Source organism: Quercus robur, chromosome 1 (genome assembly GCF_932294415.1).
Source record: "Quercus robur chromosome 1, dhQueRobu3.1, whole genome shotgun sequence".
Taxonomy (NCBI): Eukaryota; Viridiplantae; Streptophyta; class Magnoliopsida; order Fagales; family Fagaceae; genus Quercus; species Quercus robur.
This window is the reverse complement of record NC_065534.1, coordinates 17066980-17079246: the sequence shown is the minus strand read 5'-3', so window position 1 is coordinate 17079246 and position 12267 is coordinate 17066980. Positions and strand designations below refer to the sequence as shown.

General features: G+C 34.0%; 1 protein-coding gene across 1 annotated transcript in view; it reads right to left on the bottom strand.

Moving 5' to 3' along the window:
- Positions 1–4299: 4299 nt before the first annotated feature.
- Positions 4300–12267, bottom strand: part of LOC126723567 (uncharacterized) — a 40321-nt gene continuing 32353 nt past the window's right edge. The window contains exons 27-35 of the mRNA XM_050427130.1: positions 11739–12074; positions 10925–11078; positions 10567–10677; positions 10080–10247; positions 7906–8032; positions 5850–6008; positions 5658–5770; positions 5522–5581; positions 4300–4606 (exon numbers count right to left, since the gene is read on the bottom strand). Coding sequence (XP_050283087.1) covers positions 4409–4606; positions 5522–5581; positions 5658–5770; positions 5850–6008; positions 7906–8032; positions 10080–10247; positions 10567–10677; positions 10925–11078; positions 11739–12074 — 1426 coding nt within the window. The 3' untranslated portion in view covers positions 4300–4408. The remainder of the gene's footprint in view (positions 4607–5521; positions 5582–5657; positions 5771–5849; positions 6009–7905; positions 8033–10079; positions 10248–10566; positions 10678–10924; positions 11079–11738; positions 12075–12267) is intronic.

The following is a 12267-nucleotide window of genomic DNA, read 5'->3' as shown; positions in this document are numbered from 1 at the left end:
TACAGCCATCTTATCAGTGGAATTCTGATTGGATGTATTAACTAACATGGGTTTAAAATTACAAAAAGTTCAATTAAACAGTCAAAATTATAGATGTTGCCTTTACTTGTCATTTTAAGTATCCCATCGTGGGGAATCATTATTTGGTAGAGAGAACAGAAAATTGAAAGAGAAAATGTGGGAAGATATTTGGTTGGTGGGAAGGCAAGAAAACATAAAAACTTGTATTAAATTGTTTTTAATTGAACTAGAAGGATAAGACTGTCACATAATCACATTACCATGCAAGACATTTTCTCTCCTATTTTCCTCTCAATTTGGGAGGATTAAGAATGTTGATCCCAGATAAAAAAAATAACCATCTATGATCTATCTCCATTTGTTCCTTCCTTTCACTTTTTACTCGTATCAAAATATTAATCCATCTTCCATTTTTTCTCTACCATTTTCTTTTTTCTTACTTATCCACCCAACTAACTGCACCCTAGGCTATACTTTCCAACAACCTTTTGATAAATATGTTGTGAAGATGGAAAAATTGATTCCGTGATTATGCAAATACATGTCCTAAAACCCTCTTCATGTTTAAAAAAGGTTTGCAACAATGATCCTATTTAAGTCCAATTATCATTTACACTTTTAGGAGTTAAGGCTCGAGTTTTAGTATGATCACAAGTGTCTTATCACCAAAAGTGACAAGTTATGGGTTCGAGTCTGGGAATTAGACTCCCCAAAAAAGAATTTGGGATAAGGTTGCCTATCAATTATCTCTTTCAGATTCCGCAAAAATTGGAGTTTTATGCATTGGGTACAACCTTTTTATAATTACCACTTTAAGAGTTAATTATCACATCCTTTGAAACTCCTAAGGAAAAAATCCCAATAGGAACTCAATCCCATCATGTTCTAGATAGCTAGCTAAAAGTTAAAAATCATATTCCAAAATTTTGAAAAGATTAAATATACCTTCACCATACCCAGCTCAATTAATATGAACTATAATTCTAAAGATAGGACTGAAAATCTGAATACAACCTGTTTTGGCAGCATCACTTGCCAAGGGTGCTTGCCTAGACTTATTGAGTGCGGCCAAATTGCACATATCAAATAAGAAAGGAAAGTCCAAAGGCTTTTATGACCTGTACAAATACATGAAGGAAAATAAAGAAAAGAAGTCGAATCTCAAATTAAAACTATAGGTAAGTAAAAGAAGTCGTTCTTCATCAGTCACCATGAGAGCATATATCAACAACTCATAATACAGTCTAAGCAATGTCAATAGTTCAAGCATATATTGGAAAATGACCCAGATAAATCAGTCAAAAATACAGCGTAGCGACATCTGACTTCTTGCGGTGAGGACACCAAAAGATGTATATTAATGATGACTCATGACTGGTTTCATTAGACCTAACACATTTATCTTTTCAAATGGTAGGTAGAATGTAGGCATGGTTTAAACTCAATGCCACATACTCTGATACAATGATAAGTTATCAGTTGTTCTAAAAGTTTAAGTCATTAGCATATGGTTCTAATATAGGTAATTTTAGAGTCTATTTAAAAGCCTCAGTATTGTAAACTTGATAGTGGGTTTATAAAATTTGGGTTGGAGGTTTTCTTCCAGTGTTGGGTCCTTATTCCAGTCAAACTCAGGTGTTGATTCCTTGGTTCTTATTGATGCGAGGGACGCAAAAAGATTTTTATAGTATTATTTATGTTTGTTTTTTTGAGAAAGATCTTAGTAGTTTATTAGGCTTTTAGTATTTAAATATTTGGAAGCAATTTATTTTTGTAATAAGGCAACTTGGGTTTCTTACACAGATTAGAACTAGGGTTTAGTTCTCCTTATATAAGCAACTTCTTGTACTCCTTTAGTTGATATTTTGATGAATGAAAAAAAAAAAATAGTATTTTGGTCTCTTTGGTCTGGTGCTAACTCTAGTTCCATCTTTAGTGCTAACTCCAAGGTTATATCCCTTTACGGTTCAATTGTTCTAGTTGTCCTGCATGACTGCATCACGCCTATCATGTATGGTGTTGATTCCAAGCAAACCCAGGTGATAATGCTTTAGATACTAACTACTTTTCTATTTTATCCACTTGGTGCTTATTCCTAGCCCCTAGGTCCTACCCCTTATTTTGTTTCCCAAATAAAATCCTCTCCTCCTGTAGTCTATTTCTCCTGCGTCATCCTGTCAGCTATTTTACATTCAGCTAATGCCTTTGATTACTGTCGGAAAAATGTAGGTGAGGAACCAATACTCCTTACAACTTCAGTATGAAATAGTGAAATTGAAGAATCCTTATATGAAAGTTATATGAAGTGAAAATCGCACATAGGTTCTACTGTCCAATATTTCCAGAAAATATATGAAGCATTTCATGAATATTTTACAGCAGCAATCATACAATTCTAATCTGTTCAAGACAGGAGAAACCTGCTTCATGTATTTCTTTACTTTTTCTGTGCATGCAGAAGATACCATACTCAAAATGGCATTGGGACTGGCAGGATCTCCAGTGGAGATTGCTGCATGGCATGATGCAGAGAGAGGACCTAAAGCATACAATAGAGCATCCCTCCACTGTCACTCAAAAAATTGGTTCTCAATACTCGCAAAATAGGTTAAAATATGAAGAGGAAAAAAAAAAAAGGAAAAATCTTACACTATGGCATAATTAAGAACCCATGATGCATATATTTATACTGGATTGTCTAACATTAAATAATAATTCATCCAAGTTTTTCTTTTCCAAGGATATTGCTTCACATGTAGGAATGGAAAGGGGAAAATAAACTGACGGAATATTCTAGCAGAAAACACAGTAAAACATATTGCCATAGTAGTTGGACACAAAAATGTATTGTAGCTGTGGGAACTTTAATTTTTGATTTTTTTACAATATGAGTGTTTTTGCCATATAGACTGCACATTGTTGTAGTATGTTAATACTAAATGATTGATTTTAATTTTTTAATGAATAAAAATAGGTTGGGAAATTAAATGTAAAAATATGAAAGTTAATATGGAAGATAAAGTTAAAGAGGTAGCATTTTAATAAATGAATGGTTTAATGACAATACCAGTTTCTAACTTGTGTAAAGATAGTTTTCCGTGTTTTCCATTGTTTGGTAACATAAAAAAAGATGAGTCAAAGGAAAACTATCTTTGGTCAACATAAAAAGTATGACTTATTTTTAGAAATTGTTTTCCATTAATTTTTTTTGGAAAACAACTCTATCTCACAGCAAGCTAAATTAGGGAAGTTAGAAGGTTGTTTTTCAACTTATTTAAAGTTGCTACCAAACATTAGAAAATGAGATCGTTTTATAGAAAATACTTCTTAGAAAATGACTCATTTTCTAAAAAACATCATTGCTGAAACAAACAGAGTGTTAATCAATAATAACTTTTGAATTACCTTTTAGAAGCATATATTATAGTTTCGAGTCTTTTGACGTAATATTTTTATAAGTATATATATTTCAGCTCTAAGAATTACATATTCCGTAAAAATCTATTGTCCATTCCCTAAAGACATTACTTGAATTAATTAAATTTTCCTATTACTTCTGCTAACCATTAACCTTTGTCTTCACCTCATTTCTTTCCCTAAAGGTAACCATGTGCAAAAAAGAAAAGCGAAAACCAGGTTGGAAATTTATTGACCATGAAAACTGTATTATTAAGACTTTTTACAGGTGTATTTGGGTCGATGACAATAGAATTAAAAGTAGCAATATCGAACTTTATGAAATTGTTAAAGAGTGCTTAGACATGTATGACAAATTCGGTCTTCATAAGAGTGGCAATAAATTACTTAAATGTTATGAAGTTGAGCTCAAGAAGCTGAAGGAGAGAAGAGAAAAGGTGCATCAAACTTAGCTACAGTTGGGACTCAATGGGTTTTGTTTCATCCCGATCTGTGTTGCAAATAATTCTATCAATGGTCTTGTTTAGTTTGGTGCAGTGACTGTTCTATGATTCAAGTCACTGTTTGGTGTCTTTACTCTCGATTAAGTCGTCAGTTTTTCTCAAAAAATAAAAGGAACGTCTATTTGTTAGTGGTGTTGCGTCGGTTTTTATAGTCAGTGCAGTGTCTATCACTTTCACATTCCAAAATACACACACCTGTACACACAAAGACCACATGGTGAAATACAATATAATCAGCTATACCAATTCCAAGTAAGCATTCTTCATATTATCCAAGAATAAGCAAAAATATGGTTGGTCTCCACTCCAATTACCAAAAGCAAGCAAATATGGTTGGTCCCCACGGCACGCCTCTTCATAATTCTAAATTGCATGATATATTAACTCAAAATAAAATAGAATGTCATTGCAAATTTAATTATGAGCTTCAACAGGTTCATTGGCTTCATGCTGTACCAATTTCAAGTTTATTGGACATTTTCGATTTTCAAGTTTTCAAGTATATCGATGCATCTTTTTAACAATGACCTTGCCTCCCCATTCTTCTCCACCCCAAGCTGATTAAGAATCTCATTCTTAAACCCTACATCTATCAAATGCGCTGATGGAAGGTCTCCGAACAACTTGGTGATTTCCAGAAGGCACTCTGAAGCAGTGATGTGAACCTAAATTTGAGAATTAGATTAGACAGTGTAAAATTTGTAAAAATGGGAATAAGAAAACGCATTAATAAATTTGAAACTGCTAGAAGCAAAGTGGAACAGTCAAACAGACATGAAAGTCAAACAATAAATCTTTTCTGAGAAAGTTAATACCAATTGAAAATAAAAAGGGAGGGGGGTTTATGCCAATTTTAGAAGTTAACATCAATAAAAATTTATTATATGAATGTGTACCATTAATTAAAGAGCTTTGGTAAATCTTTATATTTGAGTATTATGAGATGGTTATATGAATGTGTTTGATGAGCTGATACTTGGCAAAAGGTCTGGAAGAAACTAGAGGAATACAACTAAGCAAGTACAATGAAAAGAAAGTCATGAAACCTCATTGTGAAAAAGAAACTGCAGTATCACAATGCAACATTTTGATGATTTTAAAAATGCAATTTCAATAATACCTTCGGCCAAAAGATTTATATTATTTTTTAAATGTGAAAATCATGTGTTCGCCCCGCGATTACGGACCCCAAAGATGTATGTAGGCAAGCAACTGACCAATAGAGAGATGCAATATACAATTTATTTGATGTCAAAAATAATGACATGGCCATCTTATCAGTGGATTCTGATTTATTGTATTAACTAACATTTTTTTTTAAAAATTACATAAAGTTGAATTAAACAATAAAAATAATAGATGTTGCCCTATTTGGGTGGGGGAGCAGAATCATTATGACTACATATATAGGATCAGTTTCGATATGTATCAGATGTTTTACTTGAAAGGCATACAAGAGATGAGGTGCCTCCTGATATCCAATAAGTCAGGTGTAAGGGTTTCCTCAAGCTCAATGAACCAATAACTAGAACAAAAGTTGATGTGCATTGACCAGCCAAATAAGGAAATGGATAACATACCTGGGCAATCTTTACTGTGCTTATGCATTGGACTACCTCAGGTGACACTGAGTGAAACAACTGAAAAAAAAATATAGAATTTCGTGTTCAGAAAAGCCATAGAAAATATCTGACAAATGAATACAACTCTGATTACCTCCTGAACTAAAGAAGTTATGTTGGCATGAAGGGAAGTTCCGTGAAAGTCAACAGAAGCCTTGTTGAGTCTTGAACAAAGTTCTTTGATTGATGTAAACACTGATGTTTTGACTGCCCATGAAAGTTTAATCAATAAACTATAAAGAAGGGTACTAAACTTTTGAGAAAAAGAAAAAGCTAATCAGGGTACCTGTCCATGGAGATCCAGGTGACAGGGAAGTTATGAAGATGTGCAATATGTTCTTTTTCTGTTCAAGAATATCATTTATATGTGCAACATGGATGCAAGACGTCATGCAGTCCAATATTTTCTCATGTGGAATAGATACATCTTCAGCAGCTTCTGATTCTGCACAACAGAAAGTTTATAATAAGACTACTAGCACCGCTTTACAGCCTTAACACACAAATTTCAAATTGTAAAATAGTTTGATGATGCATGGAAGCAAGTGGGGAAAAGAGAAACAAAGGTAAGGCTATTTTTGCAGTAGATAATAAGCAAAGAGCTGAAGATCTTGCCCCCTTTCTTCAGTTGAGTCAAGGTTTAAAATTTGTAGTTTCATTTAGGGTTTGAAAAACTTTAGTTCTGGGGGCCTGAAAGAGGCTACGAATTGAGGACTTTGTTTTCCAGAAATTATGGGTAGTGGAAGTGATGGTCATACCCAGTGCACAAATCTACATGAAAATATCACAACAGTAAATGTACAAAGGACAGACAAACCCCTGAGGGTTGCATCTGAAAAAATAGATAGAAATTCTTTTATGCTAACAACAGAAGCCCAAGCTCATGAGAGAAACTATGAAAAATTAGCTTTATTTGGTAGGGAGGATACAAAACTGAGAGGAGGGAATGTGAGAATTGGGGGGGGGGGGGGGGGGGGGTGGTGGTGTGTGGGCGGAAAAAGAAGAAGAAGAGATTTCTAGTTTCCATTGTAAGTGTTTGGTAGGAAGGAGAGAAAACAAAACAACTTGTATTTAATTTTTTTTAATGAACTAGAGGTAGAAGACAGTCAGATAACCATGCAAGACATTTTTTCTCCTATTTTCCTCCCAATTTGGGAGGATTAAGAATGGTGATCCCGGATAAAAAAATAACCATCTCTCCCTTTGTTCCTTCATTTTGCTTTTTTAATCTATCGAAATATCAATCCGTCTTCCATTTTCTCTCTACCATTTTATTTTCTCTTACTTATCCTCTCAACCGACTGCATTCTAGTTTACACTTTCCAGCATCCTTTGGATATATGTTGTAAAATGGAAAAATGGATTTCATGATTCTACAAATACATGTCCTAAAACCATCTGCATATCGGAAAAAAGACTGCAGCAATGATCCTTTTTTTTTTATAGGTAATAGAGATTTTATTGATAAAAAAGTTTAATGCGTTCACTATGATGAAAACTCTAAACTGGAAATGAATAAATTAAACTCGAGTAAAACTAATAGAATGAAGAAAAGAATGAATGGAAATATATTGCGTATAACCCCAAACTCGAGACCACTGAAACAGAGTACCAAACAGAAGAGATTTTAAGAGTTCTAGAGATTTCTATTTATCTTCAAAGGTACGGGTACGCATTCCTGCCAAACTAACCACATTAGATACCCCGAAACCATATTCTAGATCTTTGACCAGTGCTTTCCCAACAAATTCCTCCATGCAAAAAGGAGAGAAACAACTGTCTTCAGCATCGCCCACTGGATCCCAAACACCAAAAAATATTTCACTCCATAAAGCATAAGCAAACTGATAGTGTAGCAGAAGATGGTCCATAGATTCCCCATAACAACGACACAAACAAAATCTATTAACTATTGAGGTGATGATCCTATTTAAGTCCAATTATCATTTACACTTTAGAAACTAGAGGTCAAGCCTTGGTGTGATGGCAAGTGTCTTTCCACCAAAAGCAAGTCAAGGATTTGAGTCTAGGAATCAGCCTCTCCAAAAAATATTGGAGTAAGGCTGTGTACCAATCATCTCTCCCAGATCTAGCAAAAGTGGGAGTTTTAGGCATTGGTTACACCCTTTATATTGATACTTCAAGAGCTAATTGTCACGTCCTTCAAACCTCCTAAGGAAAAGATCCCAATCAGACGAACTCAATCCCAATCATGTTCTAGATAGTTATAAGTTAACAATAATATTCTAAATTTATGAAATGATTAAATATACCTTCACCATACCTAGCTCAATTAATGTGAACTATAAATTTTTAGATAGGACTGAAAATCTGAATGTAACCTTTTGTAGCAGCATCACTTGCCAAGGGTGCTTGCCCAGACTTATTGAGTGCAGCCATATTACACATATCAAATAACAAAGGAAAGACCAAATTGAAGAACTCTGGAAGACCAAAGGCTTTTATGACCTGTAACAAATAATACAGGAAGGAAAATAAACAAAAGAAGTCAAATCTCAAATTAAAATTATAGGTAACAAAAAGAAGTCATTCTTCATCAATCACCATGAGAGCATACATCAACATTTCATAATACAGTTTAAGCAAAACCTATAATTCAAGCATGTTAAATTGCCGATTGTCCCAAAAGCTTAAACTATTAGGAAATTGTGAATTTAATCATAATTCTAACAATCCCCCACATTTGTGGGCCTAAATTCCCCCTTAATAAGTGAGCTCAACACATGGGATTTTTAACATTTTAAATGGGAGGTAGTAAAGCTAGGGATCGAATTCAGGATCTTCTGCTCTGATACTCTATTAAATTACCAATTGCCCCAAAAGCTAAAACTATTAGGAAATTTGTGGGCCTAAATTCCCCCTTAATAAGTGAGCTCAACACATGGGATTTTTAACATTTTAAATGGGAGGTAGTAAAGCTAGGGATCGAATTCAGGATCTTCTGCTCTGATACTCTATTAAATTACCAATTGCCCCAAAAGCTAAAACTATTAGGAAATGGTGAATTTAATCATTTAGTCATAATTCTAAGAAAGCATATATTGAAAAAGTAGCCCAGATAAATCAGTTAAAAATACAGCATAGTGACATCTGACTTCTGGTGGTGAGGACACCAAAAGTGCTATATTAATGGTGATTGGTTTCATTGTACCTAATTGATTGTGATTGATCTTGATGGATGCTGAAACTCTTAGGATTTTATTCTCTTTTATTTTACATCTAATGTAATAGATTACAAGTTATTTCCTTTCCTTGTTAGGTTAGAAATTTATTTCCTTCCCTTCTATGATGTTGATCCAAACAACTTAAATTATTATAAATTATTAGGAAGTAGTGAATTAAATCATTTAACCAGTATTCCAACACTCTCCCTCATATGTGAGCCCAAACTCCCACATAGTAAGTGGGACCCAACATTTTTACCTTTTTATTGGAGGTAAAATGGAGGCATGATTCGAACTCAGTGCCACATGCTTTGATACCATGATAAACTACTGATTATCCTAAAAGCTTATTGTTAGTATAATATAACTATTTTTCTACCATAGGTAATTTTAGAGTCTATTTAAAAGCCCCAAAATGCAGTTAAAGGTAATTTTAGAGTCTATTTAACAAAAGCCTCGAAATATCATAGCACTATCACAACTTGATAATATAACTGTTAAAGGTATAATGGCCCAAGAAGCCCAGGCTTATTATAGGACCATTTACTGATAGAGCAAGCAAAGTAATCTTAGACCTAGTTGTAGTGAAAGTACTGCAATTTGAGGGTTAGCTTAGGGTTAACTACTATATATCCTACATTAGGTTCATTGTAAAACACAGTTCAATATGGTAAAGGTGTGGCCACTGAGCGCTCTACACTAGGGATGTAAGCCTCTAAGGTCAAACTGTATTAATTCTCTTGCTTCCACCTTCAGACTTATTTCATCTTTCTATTTTAACATATATCAAAGCCTGGGTTCTAACACCTTTAAAAATTAAGGAAAAAAATTGTTCCTCTAAGAGGAGACACATTTTTTAGGTATCAACTGAACTAAGTGTTAATGCCAACTAATTAGGGTTCACTAGATAAATCCTTTTCCACCAATCAGTAGATGACTTCATAGAATGCTAACCAAAGGGGGCCCGCACATTGTTTCAATATTTTAGTGATCATTACATAAAGAGATGGAGTGTTATGTTAAAAAAAAGATCGGAACTTCCATTTGACGTACATTGATAACATATTTCAATAAAAAAATGTAATTCATCATAAAACATGTTTTCAGGATTGCAATAATTGGACTAAGGTGCAACTGTCTAGAAAGGACCACTGGAACTTAAACTGTAAGTCAGGAACCATAATTCCATACGACCTGCTTTAGTATGAAATAGTGAAATTTAAGAATCCTTGTATAAAAGTTTTGTGAAGACATAGGTTCTACTGTCCAATGTTTCCAGAAAATATATGAAACATTTCATGAATATTACAGCAACATTATACAATTCTAACCTGTTCAAGACAGGAGAAAGCTGCTTCACGGTATTTCTTCACTTTTTTTGTGCACGCAGAAGATACCAAACTCAAAATGGCATTGGGACTGGCAGGATCTCCAGTGGAGATTGCTGCATGGCATGATGCAGAGAGGGCACCTAAAGCATTCAATAGAGCATCCTTCCCCTGTCCACCCAAAAAATTGGTTCTCAATACTAGCAAAATAGGTTAAAATATGAAGGAAAAAAAAAAAAAAAAAGAGGAAAAATCTTACACTATGACATAATTAAGAACCCATGAGGCATATATTTATACTGGATTGACTACCATTAAAAAGTAACTCAATCAGGTTTTTATTTTACAATGATATTGCTTCATATGTAGGAATGGAAGGGGGGAAAAACTGACTGCATATTCTAGCAGAAAACACAGTAAAACATATTGCTTATGATAACTTTGACTTTGTGCATTCTCTTTATCAAAGCTCATGAAAAGATCAACCTACCTCCCATAAGCGGCCAGGAACTTCCTTCATAAGAGATTGGAGCAAAATTTGATAATAAGATGACATGGATTCACCCAAAACTTCACTAAGCTTGCAAATTGCTAGGGCTGACTGCAAGACACAAGCAGAGATCTTACAAATATAGGAAACAATTTTTATTTTATTTTTCTTTTTAGGTTCTTATGTGATTGAACCTGTGAGTGAACCCCTTACCACTTACAGGGAACGGGGAATGGGAACTCCATTTGGTTAAAAACCATAGGCAACCAATTTCCATTTCATAGGAACATAAAATTAAAAGGCGAGGAAAAGAGGGAAAAAAAAAAGAAAGAAAGAAGAAGAAGAAGATAACACTGACCTTTCTTTTACTTGCCCATGATGACAATGTAATGCTCTCGCATATGAGAGAAACAATTTCCCCCAAGTACAACTGGAGGGTGATGCGTTCACCACTTATATTTTCTTCCCACAACTCCTCAAATAAGCCAGAAATATACTTGTCATCCTCAAACCTGCATCATAATTGACTGGTTTCTTTAAAGGAAAATAAAATTTCACTTGCACAATCAATTTTGCTTGTTAATTATTATAAAGATCTTTTTGGATACATTGAAAGGGGGTTGGGAGGTGGAATTGAGGGGGAAGGAATTTCAAACCCTAGACATCTCTGTTAGAAACATCAACACCATTTGACCTAAACGTCATTGGCAATTATTATAAAGATCTTTAAAAAGTGTCAACATTTTTTGTACAGATTTTTTTATTAATATATGTAAATAAGTTTCATTGAAGAAGCAAAAATGTTGGTTTATATTTCAAAATTTCCAACAATTTAAGTGCATGAGTCCAAAAGAATACAGTCATCAAAGACTCGGGTAATTCTCTACCAGAATGGGTAATATTCTGTAAACCTTGATAGTACTTTAATCCAAAATGCAGTTTAACTTCTAAGTCTGTAAACAACTAAGCATTGTATGATTTTTACTGGCCGGAATGGTTCTCTAAAACTATTTACCATATTCATCTACATTCCCTGCCAACATGATAAATAGTAATCAGAGAATAACATGGTGACAACAATTTATTGTATGATATATTTTTCCTTTCTGGTGAGAACATTAATAATATCTCAAAGTAAAAAAAAAAAAAAATTCCAATCATCTGATTCGGACCTTGAAAGAAAGATAACTGGAACAATTGCTGCATGATATCCACTCACGACATCTGAGGCCATGGATGAATAGCTTTTTAATAAAATTGCACACGAAATTTGAGCATTCCTGTCACCAGTATGTAAAGCTGCAGTTTCTTCAATTAACTTTTGAGCCTGAAGGGGTGTTGCATGCTTAAGAACAATAGCACAAGCATTGGCAAAGGCACGCTTTGCTGCAACACTTTTCTCCTCTGTAACAACTGGAAACAACAGCCTCAATAGCATGCTTATATGCGGTCTGATATCAGCTCCAACATTTTGAACTAGTAAGGTAATAAAGCTGGCAACACCAACCCTGCAGAAGAATATGTATAGGTTACAGAAAGCATCATTGCTGTTAACAATTGTGTACATTACAGACAGGACTAATTTTTTAGAAAGTTACAATGCCTGTTCCCTTGGAGACACTATGTTCAGGAACTTCCATCACTTTTTGAACAATAAAGATGTATCCGTCATTGTTAAACTCTCTTCAGTTAAACAGCAGT